This window comes from Ahaetulla prasina, chromosome 1, assembly GCF_028640845.1.
Source record: "Ahaetulla prasina isolate Xishuangbanna chromosome 1, ASM2864084v1, whole genome shotgun sequence".
Lineage (NCBI taxonomy): Eukaryota > Metazoa > Chordata > Lepidosauria > Squamata > Colubridae > Ahaetulla > Ahaetulla prasina.
In genome coordinates, this window is record NC_080539.1 from 70,222,838 (window position 1) to 70,242,496 (window position 19,659).

Genomic DNA, 19,659 nt, shown 5'->3' on the forward strand with positions numbered 1-19,659 from the left:
CAAGTTCGATGTTAATTAAATCAAATGATCTGAATCAGGGGTGGGTTCTACTTACTTTTACTATTGGTTCGCAAATGGGATCGCGCATGTGCTGAGCTTCTGCGCATGCACAAAAGTTTCTGCACACGCACAGATTGCCTATGATGATATCCGGGTCAGTGGGCGGAGCCTCCCGCCGGTTTTAATACTGGTTCTATAGAACCAGTCCAAATCGGGGGCAACCTACCATTGATCTGAACAACATATTATCATAACTGTGCAATTAAGGTTATTAGGGTTATTGTCATGACAACAATTTATGAGATTTGTACTTTTGCCCACATGACTGCCTCAAATTATACAGTAATTTGTAATGCAGAAAAATATTAACTGAGAACAAAGAGCTTTAAATAGTTGGATCAAGAGGCAGGAATCAAGCCTAATTTTGGAGAGTTTAAAAGTTATTACTGTATGCATCATGATTTCAGACCTGTTTTTCTTTCAGAGTTTCCTGCAGTGATTGAACTCCGCTGGTACTTCGGCGAAATTTAGACATTCTACGAGTTGCAGGTTCTCCACCTGTACGAACAGTGGGTTTCAAATGAGAACGGTCGGATAAATCTGCATCTTTCAGTTTTGAGACAGGCTCATCCTCAGGTGGTCCAGGACCAGGTTCTATAATCTCTGGTGGAGCAGGGATATCTGAAGGAGGCTGGTTTTCCGCTCGAGCAGCAGGCTCATCCTGAGCAGGGTCGTTCTCCATTTTTATTCCTGTGGTTTATAAATAAGACTTTTTATAATTGTTGCAAAGCAATAGTTTAGAATAGAAGATATCAAATGTTTTAAAGTGTGTATCCCTTCCAAAAGAATTACATCTTATATCTAAACCAGTGGTGAAATCCTCTGTGGATTGCCTCCAGTTTGCTGCCTGCGCATGCGTGGTGTGTGCCATAAGCACGCTGCATGTGCCCATGCACAGCACATGCAAAAAGCATGTGTCAAATCCGCACTTTGCACGGAAAAAGAAGACTTAACTAGGTAAGTAGAACAGCCGGGGGGGCGGGACGACAGCTGTGCCGTGCGATTTAGCTTCACTAGAAAGCAGGATTTCCTGCTTTCTAGCGAATATAAACCACACAGCACAGCTGATCATCAGAAATATCAGAATCAATTGCTTTATTTTTTACTACTGGTTTGCCGGAACTGGTGGTTTTTATCACTACCAGTTCACCTGAACCGGGGCGAACTGGTAGCATTTTACCCCTGCTCTAAACCTAAAAGCATCTACCATAGTGTCCTGAAATGAACAGTTCAGACCTACTGCTTGACCATCTTGTCCTTTCCTCAGTAGCCTTCTGAGGAAAGTGGGTGAGGGAGAGAAATGAAGGATTGATAGAGAAGGAAAGGAGTCAGCCTACCATCCTTCTGAGGTCAGTAAAATGAGGATTCAGATTGTTGGGGGTAATACACTAACTGTAAACTGCTATAATCCATTATGAAGCAATATATGAGTCTAAGTGCTAGTACGCAGCTCTGAAAAATTTCCCTTTAGAATAATGCTTCTCTCCAGAATAAAGAGTTTCTGGTGGAATGGCAGACAAAACTGAAAGGACTGTTTTATTCTGTTTTAAGGTCTCTCACATCAGGAAAATATTCCGTCATCTGACAGAATACACTTTCTTGGCACCTGATGCAGTGCAGTGGCGCCATTTTGCAAAAAAGCCCCATAAAAATGAACCTTTAAGCAGTCTTGAGAATAAACTACTTTTCAGATATTCCACAACATAGCTAGGGAAAAATGCCTGGTTCACATTGCTTTTTCTGCAGAACAGCACCTATTGCTTCCCAAAAATACTTCTTGAAAGCTCAGGCCATGTGGGTAATGTAACCAAAAGGTATAATAAAATAACAGTATCTGGAATAATTGATTTCAGTAGATGCTGGTATATCAGAGTATCAATTCCATAGTTCAGCCATGAACTACAAATACTCCTTTCTATTAGAGCAGTGGTTCCCAACCTTTTTTTGGCCATGCCTCACCTAAGCATCTCTAAAATCCTGATGCCCCCACCCCCGTGACATATAATTCTTACTATTAAAAAAGTGAACTCCTACTCACGTGGAGGAAGCATAAAAGGCCATTAACTTGGTTTAAACAAAGTTCCATTAAAAATCAAATTGCCCCTGTGGGGTGTGGGCCCCAAGTTGGAACCACTGTATTAGAGTATCAAGTATGCCCAAATAAGTACAGTATTCTGTTGAACACCTCTCTTTTTAGGTTCTTGGTTTTTCTGTTTTTCTTTTAAAAAATAAACAGTCCCTTTATAGGTAAAAACAAGGACATTCAATTGGACTGGAAGCCGACTGGCAATCAGTACAACTACTATAAAATTGGTGTTCTTCTGCTAAACCTGTTCCTTCTGTTCAGCATGGGTGACTCTGCATTTTGTGACAAGTCATATGTCAAGGGCTAACTGTGCATGGTTTTATGTTATATAGAACAAAAGGCAATGAATAACACAGAATATGTATGTGCTGGAAGCTTATTAGCAAAGATAGGGAGATATGTAGACTTACCATGAATGATGATGTAAATTAGTTTTAGCTTTTTTTCCCCCTCTGATCTCATGCCTTTAATTTTTTTTTTTTTCTATTACTTGTTTTTTGCTCTTGGCAAAATGTGACTTACCCCAATATGGAGCACGATAATGGGTATGTAGCAAAGAATTTTTATTTAATCCTGATTTATTCTATATTTGACCATCTGAGTTATTTCAAAATGAGAATACTGAAAAGAAATAATTATTTGTTTTAAATAAAATCTATTTAAAATCTATTTAAAATAGTTCTTTTCCTCTTGTAATGTTTAAGATGAGATGATTCTTCATATACCGGCAGATAGGAAATTAATCACTGGAATCTTTAGAGTTGCATAAAAACATTAATTTATATAATTATTACTGCTATCTTTAAAGAGCAACACAACAGGCTCTTTGTAGAATAAGAGGGCAATGAGCTTGTGTCTAAATGAACCAACTTTCCTTATCTTTTTCTCAAACCAAACTCAAACCAAAATTCTTTCTTCACTGATCTTGTTAAAAAGATGCAAGAAAATAGACAGACCGCTAGGAAGTTCACTTCATCCACTGAAAGTTAAGCAGTTTCCCTCCTGAGCTCAAAAGAAAATGAAGTCTAATAAAGGTGGGCGGAAGAATTCAGAGAAAGCACATTTGCAGCAAAGGTTCCAAAGGCTTCAAGCATTCAGCTGGGACTATAAGTGGAAGGACATGGAACCTTTAAGCTGTGCAAGGGTCATACTGGCAGTTGAGTGCAGAATCTATCAATCTAATAAAGGGGTGGAATCAAAATGCAGCATTACTGCCCAGCAATAGGAATATCTCACAAGTATTGTGCCGTTGCTGAAAAAGATGGTTCCTTGAGCGCAGTCTGTTCCAACTTGCAACTATTCACAATATGACCAAAGGAAAAAAACCACTTGGAATCAGCGTATTTTTCCTGCTAACCACTGTATTTTTGTACTCACTCTTGGGGCAACTATTGCTCTGTATGGAGACTTTATTTCAGCTTTGCTTCTAACTTATTTTTAAAATATTATAGAATCTTGAGCATTTTATTTAATTCCTGTTCTCAGAAATATTAATTTTATATTGGATAGTAAGTCTCACATTTCAATTCTCCTTTAAATTTAAAACACTGCCATCATTACGTTGAATTTCTTTGATATTGGAAGAACAGTAAACTCATTTTTCATACTTAAAACCTAGTGAATGCAATAGCCAGCTTGTCCTTTGCACAATTTGATGCTATAGCGTTTGAGTCTGAAAGATGTCTGCCAGTCACGTCGTGGGTTTCATTTTTGCCTAGATGCTTCACAGAGAAATAATTCTAATTTATTAGAGAAAATTGTGAAAGATCAGCCTGAGAATCCCTGCCTCTTGTCTGATCATGAATAAATGATCACCTGGATTATATTGGTTTTGTGAGGAAGCAAATCAATAAGAGAACAAATTCATCATATAAATATAATATATAATAACTTCTTCAAAATAGTTTGTTGATTAATGTGTCATTCTAACCTCAAAACTGGTTTAACTAAATCATGTTTAATCATGGGCATGCATTCTAAATAAACACAACCGGAGAGAGTGCTGTGGTAAATTAAACATTCTCATTTATAAACTATAGTTTATTACCTTACTGTGCTGTATTAACTCAGCCAGTGTCTTGGCATATCCTTCTAGTCCTTTTAAATCTAGACCCTCTTGATCAAGCCTGCTGTTTTGATTAGTGTGTCCTGGTAAAGGATGACAACATGATTACAAACGCTTCTGAATTACTGTATTACGTTATTATGCAAACATTCACTTTAAGACTAGGGTATGTTTCTTCAGAACCTTCTGGAAAGTTTATCTCATTAAGAAGTTAAAAATTTGCAGTAAACTTGACTCAGACTATTAATCCATTTTACTCAATGCAATTGTTGCCGATTATTATTGGCTTTTGAAGTTTTGAGTTATATTTTTTCCTCTCATAATCCTACAGAGAATTCTAATAGAGCTTTGAGATATACATATGACGACTTGCAATGCCTTAAAGGCAAAAATGTGCTTCACTGAGGTCAGGAGTTGCAAGCATTATACCTCTCTGAATTCCTTAAACCAGACACTCCCCCCCCCCAGATTGCACTACAGATCCAGTTGCTTTAAGGAGTTGCAAACATGCACTCTCCAAAAAGCAACTTTGATCAGAAGCCCTGTATAGGCTGCTCTTTATAGTGACAGTGGTCAGTGACTATTTCCTTCCTGTGGGCATTTCTTTTTACACCCTGATTTTTTTTCTGGGAAGTTGGAATGATTCAGAAGAAAAGTACACAAGAAGGATCAGGCAAGAGAGGTTTAAACTGAGTGACTGGAAGAATTGGAGTCATTTAGCTTGGACAAAAGAAGGAACAAGACAGTATTTTGAAAAGCCCTGAAGAAAAAGCTTAAACCCTGCTCTCTGTTGTTCCAGTCTGCCAGACTAATCCAAGAAAGTTACCCCAGGGGAGTGCTGTGGTAAACCAAAGAGTGTAATTTATAAATGATTGTTTATGATTTACTATGCTGCAAATTACTTCTGCAAATCTTGCCAAGAGCACTGCAGGGTCGGGTCCAGACAGTTGCCAAGTCAATACTAACTTGAAGGCATGAATGAACGAATTGATGCATTAACTGAGCCAACTCATATTTGATTGAATAAGCATTTGGGCAATGTACACAGGGACAATACTAAGTTGGAGAGCATTGCTTTAATAACAGTTTCTTCAATTGCAGCCTTCTGCTCAACTGTTTATTACCAGATGCCTTATTTGCTATAATAAACAGAGTTTAAAAACCAAAGCTTCACAGCTACCATTGCATTTCAGATAATTGGATTTTGTGAGAATACCAAAAAAGTTAAGATTTTCCATTAAGTCTCCTGTAGCTTTGAAATTTTTTTTACTCCATTCTTTGCTTTCGAAGAGCATGAATGTGGTTCAAATTTCATCATGTGGACCAAATTGATTGAGCTTTATTGGATGTACGGTATTAATAGAGTTTTAAAAAGTTTTGCTAGAATTAACATAATTTTGTTTTTAAAAAAATATTTCTTTTCTTTCAGTTCTCTGGAGTCGACTACTGTATAAGTCACACAGTTGCTCTTGCACCTCTTTCAACTACTGTTCTAATTTTCCGGGCCGTAGGTCATCGCTCCCCGGCAAAAGCGAACTCGCAGTAACCCTTAGCTTCCTCATCAGTTATAGGGGATGAATCATCTCTTCTTTAAAAGGAACTGGGGATGCAAAGGTGTAATTAAACACGCTTCTGCTGCAAAGAATACTGGGAATTGTAGGAACAACGGATTTGCGCGATTTGCATGCCTTGCCTCTATTGGCTGGAGAGTCTCCTCGCTATTTCCCCCCCCCCTCCGCATCTCGTCGCTTCTAAAATACGCGACAGGGAGGAGACGGCCTGGGCGTAATTCTCTGGCTCTTCGGGTCCTAGGTTGCAGCATGTCGGAGCAAGGCGAGGTGAGCGGTCTGACCGATGAGGAAGCCTATAGCGCCTGTGCCGACCCCGATCCCAGCACGAAGGTAAAGGGAAAGAAGTGACTTGCAAAGAGGAGGAGGAAACCGTTGAACAACTAGCGAAAGCTTGCTGGAAAGTGGGAAGAAGGGGGCCACTCTTGATTTTAGTGCGACCGACTTTGGCTCCGCCGAAAGAACGGGTAGAGCTCGTGGAAGCCCTTAGCCAAGCAAAAAATGACCTCAAGTCTTGGCTGCCGGAGGATCAAATCCTTCCCGGAATGCTGTTGCCTTATATGTCAGCCTTTTCCAGCCTGAGGGGGTCCTCGGTGGTCTCTGAGCTTGCTTGTTTTCTTGCACGTTTCATTATCCAAACTAGGTAACATCATCAGAGCTAGTCCTGACGTTAGCACTGATGATGTTAGTTTGGGTAATGAAACGTCTTGCAAGCTCAGGAAGCAGCAAAGACCCCTCCTTTCAACCCTGAGCTACAAATATTCTTTATTTTCCAGCCTGATCCGTGTGCTTGGCCAGCACTTCCCGTCATCTGAAACCTTGCACAGTGAGAGTTTTGGTTCATATCTGGACAGCCCCAAGATGAGGAAAGCAGTTCTGCACATTTACTTTATACTTGGTTAGCTAGCCTACTATCCAGGATATAGATATGTGGAGCAGGAGTGGGTTTCAAAACTTTTTACTACCGGTTCTGTGGGTGTGGCTTGGTGGGCGTGGCATGGCTTGGTGGGCATGGCAGGGAAAGAATACTGTAAAATCTCCATTCCTATCCCACTCCAGGGAAAGGTTACTGTAAAATCCTCATTTCCTCCCGATCAGCTGGGACTTCAGAGGCAGAGAATAGATGGGAGTGGGGCCAGTCAGAATTTTTACTACCGGTTCTCTGAACTACTCAAAATTTCTGCTACCGGTTCTCCAGAACTGATCAGAACCTGCTGAAACCCACCTCTGATCTGGAGCCAATAAAGGAGAATATTTGTAGCTCAGGATTGAAATGAGGGGTCCTCATTTTGTTTCATTATCCAAACAGTGCTAGGTCTAATGTTATTTAGTTGGGTAATGAAACATCTGCAAGAAAACAACCAAGCTCAGAGGGCACCAAGAATCCGTCATATCTGTTTAGGATTGCAAGATTGCACATTGCAACCTGAATTGATTACAGGTAATCCTTGAATTTACAACAGTTTATTTAGTGACCTTTCAAAGTTGCAATGGCACTGCAAAAACAGCCATGTTTTTCAGAATTACGACCTTTGCAGCGTTCCCATGATCATGTGATCAAAATTCAGATGTTGCGCAGTTGGTTCAGATTTATGATTGGTGCTGTGTCCCAAGATTATGTCATCACCTTTTATGACCTTCTGACAAGCAAAGTCAATGGGGAAATCAGATTCTCTTAACAACCGAGTTACTAACTAATCAACTGCAGTGATTCATTTAACAACTGTGACAAGAAAAGTCATAATAATAGTGCAAAACTCACTTAAATGTCTCAGTTAACAAATTTTGGGCTCAATTGTGATTGTAAGTTGAGGACTATCTATTCTAGATGCCTTCTCAAGTGTGTAGATACCTTCTCAAAGTATCTCCCTTGAGGTACTTTATAGTCTTCTCTCTTAATAACACAGTTGTGTTGGTATTTCTACCAAATTTAAGAAGATTTAACACAGGGTAGTGGATTGTAATCTTATTTACACATATCTCTGGAAATTAGTTTCATTTAACATACTATAATATGCTTTTGAAAAGATAAAATAGAAGTATGTTGCAAGAATTATTTAAATCAAGCCTCTCTTACTAATGGCTCCAGTGAAAGTTAGAAACATTCTTATCAGTAAGAACAGGTGTAAACTGAACCAGTTATCAAGTAAGGTGATTTACAATATTTAAGGGGCCCTGGACAGTAAACTTTTACCATATTTTAATTTAATGGCACAGGACCGGGTTATCTGTGGTACCTTGCTCAATAGTAGTACCTGTGAGAGGGATCTTGGAGTCCTAGTGGATAACCATTTAGATATGAGCCAGCAGTGTGCAGCAGCTGCTAAAAAAGCCAACACAGTTCTGGGCTGCATAAACAGAGGGATAGAATCAAGATCACGTGAAGTGTTAGTGCCACTTTATAATGCCTTGGTAAGGCCACACTTGGAATATTGCATCCAGTTTACGTCGCCACGATGTAAAAAAGATGTTGAGACTCTAGAAAGAGTGCAGAGAAGAGCAACAAAGATGATTAGGGGACTGGAGGCTAAAACATATGAAAAACAGTTGCAGGAACTGGGTATATCTAGTTTAATAAAAAGAAGGACTAGGGGAGACATGATAGCAGTGTTCCAATATCTCAGGGGTTGCCACAAAGAAGAGGGAGTCGGGCTGTTCTCCAAAGCACCTGAGGGTAGAACAAGAAGCTATGGGTGGAAACTGATCAAAGAAAGAAGCAACTTAGAACTAAGGAGAAATTTCCTGACAGTTAGAACAATTAATAAGTGGAACGACTTGCCTGCAGAAGTTGTGAATGCTCCAACACTGGAAATTTTTAAGAAAATGTTGGATAACCATCTGACTGAGATGGTGTAGGGTTTCCTGCCTGGGCAGGGGGTTGGACTAGAAGGCCTCCAAGGTCCCTTCCAATTCTGTTGTTATATTATATTATATACTATATTATATCTTCGGGACCGCCTACTGCCACTTATAGCCTCCCATCGACCTGTGCGCTCCCATAGGGAGGGCCTCCTCAGGGTGCCGTCAGTCAAACAATGTCGACTGGCGACCCCCAGAGGGAGGGCCTTTTCTGTGGGGGCTCCAGCCCTATGGAACGAGCTGCCTCCGGGGCTGCATCAACTCCCCGACCTCCGGTCTTTTAAACGCGAGCTCAAGACTTTCTTCTTCCACCGTGCAGGGCTAGCTTGAGGGAATTTTAAGAGGGGTTTTAAAATTGTTTATTTTATTGTTAATTTTAAATTTGGCCAGTTTATAATTAGTTTTTAATATGTTTTTAAGCTTATTTATGTATTAGTTATTTTTATTTGGCTGAGTCCTTCGGGAGAAGGGCGGTATAAAAATCTAATTAATTAATTAAATAAATAAATAAATAAATTTAGATTCTTAGGCTGAGCAAAAATTTTGAACTTGGGGAAACTTTTGAGCTCCCTTTCAGAACAATGGTTCTTTGATTATTATTCAGTACCCTAGGCATCAAAATAATAACATTCATGAGAATCCTGCTAAAACCATGCTAATACTGACCAGGTAGTATTGTGCTGTTAATCTGATATCAAAACAAATATTTTAGTCTTGGCCATTTTTTTTTTGTCCTTAGGGAAACTATATTCTGTTTTATTGAGTCTTCTGATTTACCAAAGTTGTGTTTTTTTGTAGGACTTTCTTATGCAGCAGACAATGCTAAGAGTAAAAGATCCTAAAAAATCACTGGATTTTTATACTAGAATTCTTGGGATGACGTAAGTAAAAACAATTTACTTATCTTTATTAGCATTTTAACTATTTAAAAACAAGAGTCTTGGATCTAGTCCTCCACTAATGAAAGATTTTAAGCTGCTTTAAAATGCTCCTGTGATTTGGAAGGCCTTTGAAAAAACTTGGCACAAAAGAGATGAACTACTAAAAGAAAGAACCAAAAACTTTTTCCTTTTTCTTTGATGAGAACCTCAACTCAGTAAAAGGAGTCTTTTGTTTTGTTTGTGGATGTAATTTTTTTTTTATAATTTGAGTGAGAAACATGCCTAACTCTGCCTTTTCTCCAAGGTTTGAAACATAGTGTTGCTCCTCCCCATCTCACCCTGCCAGTGTATTGGAGTATAGTTAGGTGTGAGGCAACATTTTTGAGTGGAAATCCCCAGTATGCTACAACATACAAGGTTTTATTTGCTGCATGTGATGAAAGGAATGTGGGCCCTACAAACTTGATTTTCTACAAACTACATACATATAACTACAAACATCTCTGAAATAACAAGAAACCAAATGCTTTTGGCTAGCATACTGGTTATATGTAGTCTGAATTAAATCTAATTGACATATTAAGTAAGGATTTGGGAGATGTATTGTAAAGCGAATTCATATCTCTGCTCAGAAGCAATTTTGTTCAGTAATAGGTTACTGAACAGCAAACTATAGGTTAATTTATGTTGTTCATTACAAATGTTCCTCCAAACATTTTCTGAATGAAAATTGGGATTTTATATCAGCAAAAATGTTGTATATTCTTCAACATTGCCATAATAAGTGTTCTTCTGGATTTAATCTATGTAAGAATACTATTTTAACTTTTTGTACATTTTTGTTGTCATTGTAAACCTCAGGTTTATTTTTAATTGATTTTTTTCAATTAAAAAAAATTTACTAACAGCAGTCTTAAAGCTGATCATCAAGGGGTTTGGTACTGTGTTATAATGAGGAAATTGGAACAAAAAGTCAGCTTTATTTTGTAAAAGATTGGATTGCCTTCAATTTAAAGCCATAGAGGTCTCTCTGAAAGCTTGCACCAAATGAATTTATTGATCTCTGATATGTGATAAATTTTGCTTTCTTGGTATATTTTTTTACTTCAAGAAGTCAGTACATTTACAGTTATTTAAAAGAAATGATAGAAAAAATTACATGTTTAGGATGAAATAACTGGTATGTTTTTTTCCCTCAGTTTACTTCAAAAATATGACTTTCCTTCTATGAAGTTCTCCCTCTACTTTCTGGCTTATGAAGATAAAAATGATATTCCAAAAGATAATAATGAGAGGATAGCATGGACCTTTTCTAGGAAGGCCACAGTAGAACTGACACAGTGAGTGTATTCTCTCAAATGTAGTGACTGTTGCTTGTTGGTTTTTCCCCAGTCCCCAAGTTTTCATCTACTAGATAATCTTCAAACCTGGAGATTCTGAGAAATGAATAAGGAGTGATCTTTTTGCAAACTATGGATCACCTAGAAGAGAGAACACACTTAAAATATTTTTTTAAAGAAAGGCCTGGTTCCTGCAGAGGGTATGAAAATATTCTTGAAGAAGGAAATCACCATCCATAATTTAACTCAGGCAGAAAGGAGGAGATGGGGGGAAAAGTTAAGAATGCTTTACCTTGATCTCTTTAGTATATAAGAAGGAAGGAGAGACTCTCATTCAGGTTTGCAAATTCTGATAGTATACACTATTCTGATAGTATACACAATGGAGTAGCATTCCAATAATTCATATGGTGTCTTGTTTTATAATTTGCCTACTCAAAGGACAGTACCATATAAAGGAATACATATCCTGTTTTTAATGTGTGCTTGATCAACTTATTGTCAGATATGGATTTTTTTTCAGTGTGTGTAATCAGTTTTAAATTGGAACAGGTGTCTGACTTATCTGCACTCAAATAAAATAGAAATAGAAAGTCAAAGAATGAAAATAGTTCCCAATTCTACTCAGAGTGGAAAGAAATTCCAAGGATAACTGATTGCTTAACAGCTACAAATCACACGACTGTCAAATTACATTAAAATAAATACTGGTAGTCCTTGACTTATATCTGGTTGCTTAACGATCATTAGAAGTCCCCCAAAACTAATTACTGTCTGTTTTCAAGTTTTTATGACCATGATCCACTCATGCCACGGTCAACATAATTGCATTTTGGGTGCTTGGAACCAGCTCACCTTTGCAGTTACATGACTGGATTTCCAATGTTTTTTCAGTTCCCAATGTTTATTTCCAGCTTCTGACAAAACATGCCCATTGGGGAAAATAGATTTGCTTAATGATCATGGTGGCTGGGGATGGCTGCTGCCCAGTGAGAGAGTGTACAAGCAGCTATTGTGCTGTCAGTTTGGGGCAGCAGAGTGCAGAAAAGCCAAAAGGATATAGATGGTTAGGGGAAATTGAAACCTCCCTACAATTGTAAATGCAAGTGGGCTGCCAGTCCCTTGAATTTTGATCATGTGACTCCAGAGGCACTATAACAGTTGTTATTTTAAGGCTCGGTATAGGTACCCAGTGCCATCGTAACTCAAATGGTCACTAAATGAATGATTGCTAAGCAAGTTCTACCTATAGTTTTACAAGATTGGGTACCAGACTCACTGTGCAATAAAGAAGCAGATTTACTTCCAATCTTATATCAAAGCACCTTGTTCTTTATAAGTTTAGTTTGTTTTGGTTGCAGTTCATTTTTGATGTGGATTCTTTTAGTATATAGTAGCTTTAATTTATCTAAAGCAATAATCCCAATATAAATGGTTGTAATTTGCTAATGGTTTAAATTATATACTTACTGTTCTCTATACTTACTGTATTTTTTTGGACTATAAGATCCTCTGGACTATAAGACACACATTACCTTTAGAGGAGGAAAACAAGAAAAAAAATATCTGCCTCTGCCTCTGTTTGCCTCTATGGCCCGTTTGACACGGCCCACTCACCATGAATGGGCAGCGGCGATAGGTGGCGGTAATCTGCCGCCTAGAACAACTGATTGGTGTCACACCAACCCCCCCCCATCGCAATATTTGCTCTATACATTTCCACCCACCATTTTTTTTGGGGGGGGAGTGTGTTTTATAGTCCGAAAAATACCGTAGTATAGGCTTTTCTTTAGTTACTTTATGCATAAATATTTTTTCAAAAAGTTTAGCTAGCTTCTAATTAGTGCTGGAACTGTTTAATCAATATATATTTGTCCTCCACTTGTTCCATTTGTCCCTTTTCTTTCATTCAGCAACTGGGGCACTGAAAATGATGAGAATCAGGCTTACCACAATGGCAATTCAGATCCCAGGGGATTTGGTATGTTTTGAAAAGAAAAAAAGTCAAAATGTATTAAATGTGTGTTTTTTATTTCCAGGAAAGTTTATTAAACTTCAAAAAGAGGGGGGGGAATCCAGCTTCATATTTATTTTAAATCTTTTCATGGATTAAAAAAATTCTCCAAGAAATAAAACAACGGCATTGGCTCTAGGATGAGCTGTCCCCAATTTAATGCATCTGGTTGTATTCAGTTTCCACAATCTAATGACAGCATAAATTTCCTTCTCGGTTGGGCTTCAATTGTCAGAGAAACCATATTTACAATTACTATGTAATTCTACTGGAAGAACTTCAGACAAAAACAACATACCTGATTATCATATTCATTACATCTGGATTGTATTTATTGTCATTATTTGCATACCACCACTTTTGTAGGTAATTTACAAAACAAAATTACGAAACAGCAAAATCATAAAACTGCATATCAGAGTGAAAAAAATATCATTGAAAGCATGTTACTAAATAAATAATAGACATACCACAATGCTGAAGGCTTGTCAAAACAGCTATGTTTTAATGGCTTTCCAGAAGGCAACTAATGTAAAGAAGAACTGGGTTTTGTACAGCAGGTGAGAGTAAAGATCAAGAATAAACCTTTTATAAGATCAAGTCAGCAGTGCAGAGTCTGCAGTTTAGGTGTTGCACAGCTCTACTTTTACCAGGCAGCATGTCGGTTTCAGCATTCTGCATATCCTGAGGTGTCTTCAAGGGCAGACAAAAGAGCAGTGTCCTACAATTTATTTCAACAATAGTTTGAAACAACTTTTTGAGTTGACCAGATGGGTGACTATATAAATTGAAATAACTGAATAAAACCTAAACCAGAAGAAAGGAGACAGGTATAGATTTGGGTAAAGTAGCACTTTTATTAAGAAGATGGTGTTACATGATGATAGAATTGGCTCTTCTGGATCTAATTCTGACCACTTGGGAGATTGATGGAATGAATGAGTCAGGCACCTTGAGGCCAAGTGACTATGTTCTGAAATTTACAAAAACAAAGGAAGGGAAAAATTGTGAAAAGTTAGCCATATGCACTCCGCTTCAAGAATTGAATGTACTAAGGAGAAAGATAGGCAGCTTGCTATAGTTTGAAATCTTAAAAACACATCAATGTGGGACAGCCTTAAAAACAAGATAGTGCAAGCACAGATCCAAGCAATTCCCAGGGGAAAAAAATGAATAAGCTTTAAGTGTGTTGCATGGTTTAGTAACAGGGTGATAAGGGGTTTGGAAACCAAATCTTAGAAAGCTTAAGCTTTCTGACTATATTTTGCTTACAAAAGGGAAGACTACGGAAAGGCATGAGTCTTCAAATATGTACAGAAAAAGCCTGCTGTGTACAAGCATAGAGAGAACTTTTTGAAGTTAAGGACAGGAGAAAGTGTAATGACTTGCTATTTTTAAAATGAGTAAGATTGAATATTTGTTTACAACATTAGTGGATGCAACTCAGACATTTGCTAGACATTTGGTCCTGGTCTGTGACCTGTTAGGAACCAGACTGCAGAGCTGGAGGTGAGTGAAGGGCGAACGAGCTAAGCTTCATATGTATTCGCCGCTGCTTCTCAGTGCTAGCATCACCACCTCAGCTCCACCTCAGATCATCAAGCATTAGATTCACATACTGCGAACCCTACTCTAAATTGCACATGCAAGGGATCTAGGTTGCGTGCTGCTCCCACTCCCCTGGTCCATGGAAAAGTTGTCTTCCATTAAACTGTTCTCCGGTGCGGAAAAAGTTGGGGACTGCTGTTTTAGCATATTGCAGAAGCTAGGGATTGGACTAGATATAAGATCCACAGTAATACTCTGGTTCATTCAGTAAAGTTGTATCTTCTTGATAATCTCTAAATTTATTGACTATAATTCCCATAATCCCCTCGAGTTTCAGAACTGGATGGAAATGATAAAAGTTGTACCAATGCATCTGGATTGCTTCAGATTGGGGGTGTTCCCTTTTAAATGTAATTTTGAATACAATTAATAGATTTCTTCTGTATGTATTAAGGAATAATGGTTGTATTTTTTCAAAAAATGGATGATTTATGTCAATGCTTTATGAACAAAGGCATTATTTACATATTGCCAAATGTAGCACTGTTTTTGATTATTCTGCTGTTCTTTAGGTCACATTGGAATTGCTGTTCCTGATGTAAATAAAGCTTGTAAAAGATTTGAAGAACTGGGGGTAAAATTTGTGAAAAAACCAGATGATGGTGAGTGTGCTGTGAGCCTTTTTCTTTGTATTGAGATTAATTGGTGACTACATTAATCATGTCAAATTATATATTCACATATGTAGGGTAGCATGACATGTATGTCCAACCTATTTGTCTATCGCCAGCTTGCTTTTTGCAAATAAATGATAAAAATATTATCATTAGAAAATAAATTCTTGGCGAAGATATAGTATTAATCTGGAAAAATTGTAAGGTAGGATCCAATCTGGGTCTGTCGGACTCGTGCTGGAGCGCATCTTCAGGGAACTTCTGGTGACTGACTCAAATTGATCCTACAACGTTATCCTGGGACACATACTTTGTAAAGGCTTAAAATGAGAACTACACTGGAATTTATTAAAACTATATATTCCTCTTTTATAGGTAAAATGAAAGGCCTGGCTTTTATTCAGGATCCTGATGGCTACTGGATTGAAATCCTGAACCCTAATCATATGGTGACTTTAATCTAGATTAGAAATAACAAGAATGCACCATTAATTACAAGAAACTATTGTAACTTCTTTAAGGGAAAACAACTGAAGTAATCAGGAAAAAAAAGAGTAGTTGATCATGTATTCTGTTTCTCCTCTCCCTACTTAATGTATGAATTTGGTTGTGACCGTGAACACTTAGTGTAATACAGCAGAAGAATCATTCAGATTGGAGGTTAGGGAGTGAGCAGCAGTGTACTAATGGTCTCAAATACCCTTCTCTTTTCCTTCTGTGTGCAAGAAGAGACGGGAAGCTCAATTTTGGCTGTTGTATGCAATTTCCCACTCAATCTGAAGACAGAATATTCTAATATTTTTCTTTTGAGGCATGTAAACCTGTTTACCGTAGGTCATTCTCAAAACCAGGGTTGTTAAGATCTTTATCAAGGTTTGAGTTTCCAAATCTTCCATAGAAAAGCAGAGCTTTCAGCTTTTTGTTTTTTAGAAATTTACTTCTGCTTCTACTAAGCAGGGATCTCTTGGGGTAGAACAAACCTTCATAACTGATTTTTTAAACTGGTGAACCACAGTTAGTATAAATCATGTTTAAGTGAAATAGGGCCAACTTTAAAAAAAATAGTTATTTTGCCATAGTGCCTGAATGCAGTCAAATGTTCTGTCATTTTTCTTTTGGAAAAATGTTCACCGCAGAACCCTTTTTATGGTTGGTGAATTCTGTAGTGCAAGACAGATTGATTCTTGTTCCTAGTTCCTGTTCAGTAAATAATGGTTGCTGTATTTGGATCACTTTGAAGTGCTGACAAAAGATCAAAATGGCAATTTAAGACTGTTTTTTCTGGAAGATGGAAAATATTAAATACTTGCATACTAAATTATGAAGTTGTATTCTTTTTTAATTCTCTGTTGCTGAAGCTGACTCTTCAACTTTGTGGAATCTTGTTTATGCTTCTTTATATTTGGCACTAGGAAAAATAATTTCAGTTGGTTGTTTGCAAAATGAAAACTAGGACGTTATCATAGAAAACAATATTGGTTTTGGAGACTATATTGAGAGCCAGTTTAGTATATAGATATTCCTCTCTTACCAAACCCTTGTTTAGCAATTGTTTGAAGTTACAAAGGTGCTTAAAAAAATAATTTTACAGCCAAGTTACTACCATTTAATATCTTCACAGGATTCCTTAGTCAAGTGATTATCATTACACTCAGGACTTGTGCTTGCCCTGTTTTTTTCTCCCTCCCCCCACTGCAGAGCAGAGAGATAGAAGAGAAAGGTATTGCAAGAGAGTAAACTGTTTACTCTTCTACACATTGAAACTAGTGCAATCATACAAGCAGGTTGGGTCTGAAAGCTGCAGGCACATTACACAGAACTTACAGTACTCTTGTAAAAAAATTTCCTCCAATCTTTCTGCTCTGCGAGGACGGGGAAAACAAACAATTTCTATAGGCAATCCTCCTTTGTCTGATTCTTTCCCATTGCCGATGCACAAACACATTGCTTTTGATGTGCAGAAGTACATAGTACTCTATTGAAATTCCTTCCTCGTCACTCTCTGTTGTGAATATGGAATCAGGAAGAGAAGAGCTGGCCTACAGAAATAACTTGGTCTACCTCCACAAGTGAAGCAATTGGAAAGGAAGAGATTTCAAGAGAGTATTGTAAGATGTTTGCCTAGCATGTCAGCAGTTCGCAGCTGTGAGCTGTCAGCACAGTGATATTGCTTTTTATCTATCAAGCCTTCCAAAAGGTGAGAATGATTACGAGGCAGACAGAAAACAGAAGGTATGAAATTTAGTAGTCTTGTCTCTGTAGCTGGAAAACACAATTGTGATTACATGATTTCCCATTTATCATCTGCTTTGCTCAATAGTGGAGTTGCTGGTTCCAGTTAGGGTCATTAACTGAGGACTACTATTAGTGGGTTTACCGGTATTTATTTGATTTCTATAGCTGCCCATCTCAATAAGTGACTTTGGGGAGCATATATCATAAAATATAAAAACAACTAAATCACTATGAAATAAATATATGTTAAAGCCTCAGGCTACAAACTGGGAGCGTGAGTTCTAAAAGCCTGCTCAATTACCCTGGGCCAGTCCCTTTCTCTAGTTATAGGAAGGAGAAGCAGGCAATGATAAATATTTTCATTTCTGGAAGCTTGCCAAGAAAACTGAAGGTCTTTCTAGGCAGTTATCAGCATTGATTTTTGTATTTCTTCAATAATCACAAAATACAAAGATCTGCAGATAGAAATAGAATGACTGGCAAAAAAAGCAAAGATAGTACCAATAGCAATAGGTGCCTTGGTTGCAATCCCAAAACACCCATTGAACTCTATTGGCATTGACAAAATCATCATCAGTCATTTGCAAAAAGCACCTTTACATGGAATACCTTGCATCCTGCAACAGTACCTTTAATACCATCAAACATCTACATATCTCAGATCCTTGGGAAGGGCTTGATAAGTAAATAAAATTGCCAAATCCAATCTAATCTGATTGACTGTGAGAATCTGGCAGACTGCAACCAACTATAATTGGAAACTATAGAAGAAAAAAGAGGTTAGTAATGGTATCTCTTGTATATAGAATAGAAGAATAGAATAGAATTTTTTATTGGCCAAGTGTGATTGGACACAAGGAATTTGTCTTGGTGCATATGCTCTCAGTGTACATAAAAGAAAAGAGATGCAAGCACAATTTTCTTCCTATAAACTGGTTGCTGAATTCTGAACCCTACATCAATGAAGGAACAAAAGCTCCGTTTTCACTGCATTATGGCATAAAAGTTGGACCATAAGAAAGGCCGAGCACCAAAGAATTGAGGCCTTTGAACTATGTTGCTGGAGAAGACTCCTACCAGTCTTTTGGGACTGCAAGGTCATCAAATTGGTCAGTCCTAGAGATCAACCCTGACTGCTCTTTAGAAGGCCGGATCCTGAAGGTAAAATTCAAATACTTTGGCCACCTAATGAGAAGGAAGGACTCACTGGAGAAGAACCTAATGCTGGGAAAGATTGAGGGCAAAAGAAGAAGAGGACGACAGGTGGCTGGATGGAGTCACTGAAGCAGTAGGCTTGAGCTTAAATGGACTCCAGAGGATGGTAGAGGATAGGAAGGCCCGGAGGAACGTAGTCCATGGGGTCATGATGGGTTGAACACAACTTCGCAATTAACAACAAAAGGGCAAAAAAGGGCAACATGCTTGTACTGCCTAACATTCATTTTCAAGGATTATTTTTTTAAAGTCACCATTCCAATTTGCTTAATGCATAGGATATTAGAAGGAGGAAAGTTTAGTTTTGGTTTATCCGGTCTACCTTTTCCTGGGCAGGGAAATTGAAAACTATAGATGGAAGTAAGGATCTAGAAGGTTGATGATCAGAATTCTTTCTCTCTAACTCTGTACTAATCTGGACCTTTTAGACTGTGCCTATGTATCCCAAGGCCAATGTAATCCTCAATACTCTGTATCAATGATCTCCAACCCTGGCAACTTTAAGCCTGGCGGACTTCAACTCCCAAAATTCCCCAGCCAGCAAAAGCTGGCTGGGGAATTCTGGGAGTTTAAGTCCGCCAGGCTTAAAGTTGCCAGGGTTGGAGACCCCTGCTCTGTATGTTGTGAAAGAAACTCCTTTGAGGGTTGTCTCCAAAAAAACGAAAGCGCAACTGATCTTTGTTAGCAGCAGTGGGCTACTTCCGAAAACAAATTCCGAATCGATAGCATAAGCTACAGCTTAGTGTTGTTGTTTTTAAAAACCCACCGAAATATTGAAATGAAACTCGGTTTCTTTTTCTTAATTTTCGTCGCAGTTTAAACAGGGAGATTCTGTTTTGACCGCCCACGCTGGCGCCCGTCCGCCTGGCTTGAATTCCAGCTTTGCAATTCTTTCTCCATTGATTTTTAAGGAGCAAATATTTACAAGAGGAGATAGGTTAAACACAGTGTGGCTTCCCCCCCACCCCTCATTTCTCTCTGTGGAAATTACAGTACAGCGCCAAAAAGGAACAACCGCCCTCCCCTCTGCAAAATGTTGCATCTTGTCAGGTCGAGAGCCTCGCTTTCGTTACCGTCGCGATGACGTCAGCGCGCCGAGCGCCGGCGTTGCCAA

The 19,659-nt window shown here is 38.2% G+C and overlaps 1 protein-coding gene across 1 annotated transcript; it reads left to right on the plus strand.

The window, feature by feature from the left end:
* The first annotated feature begins 5,957 nt into the window (after window positions 1–5,957).
* On the plus strand, window positions 5,958–16,416 carry GLO1 (glyoxalase I). The gene is made up of 6 exons (XM_058167910.1): window positions 5,958–6,112; window positions 9,437–9,519; window positions 10,719–10,859; window positions 12,773–12,840; window positions 14,994–15,083; window positions 15,471–16,416. Exons 1-6 carry the CDS (start codon window positions 6,032–6,034, stop codon window positions 15,557–15,559), a joined length of 552 nt encoding a protein of 183 aa, XP_058023893.1. The 5' UTR covers window positions 5,958–6,031; the 3' UTR covers window positions 15,560–16,416.
* The last annotated feature ends 3,243 nt before the right edge of the window (window positions 16,417–19,659 follow it).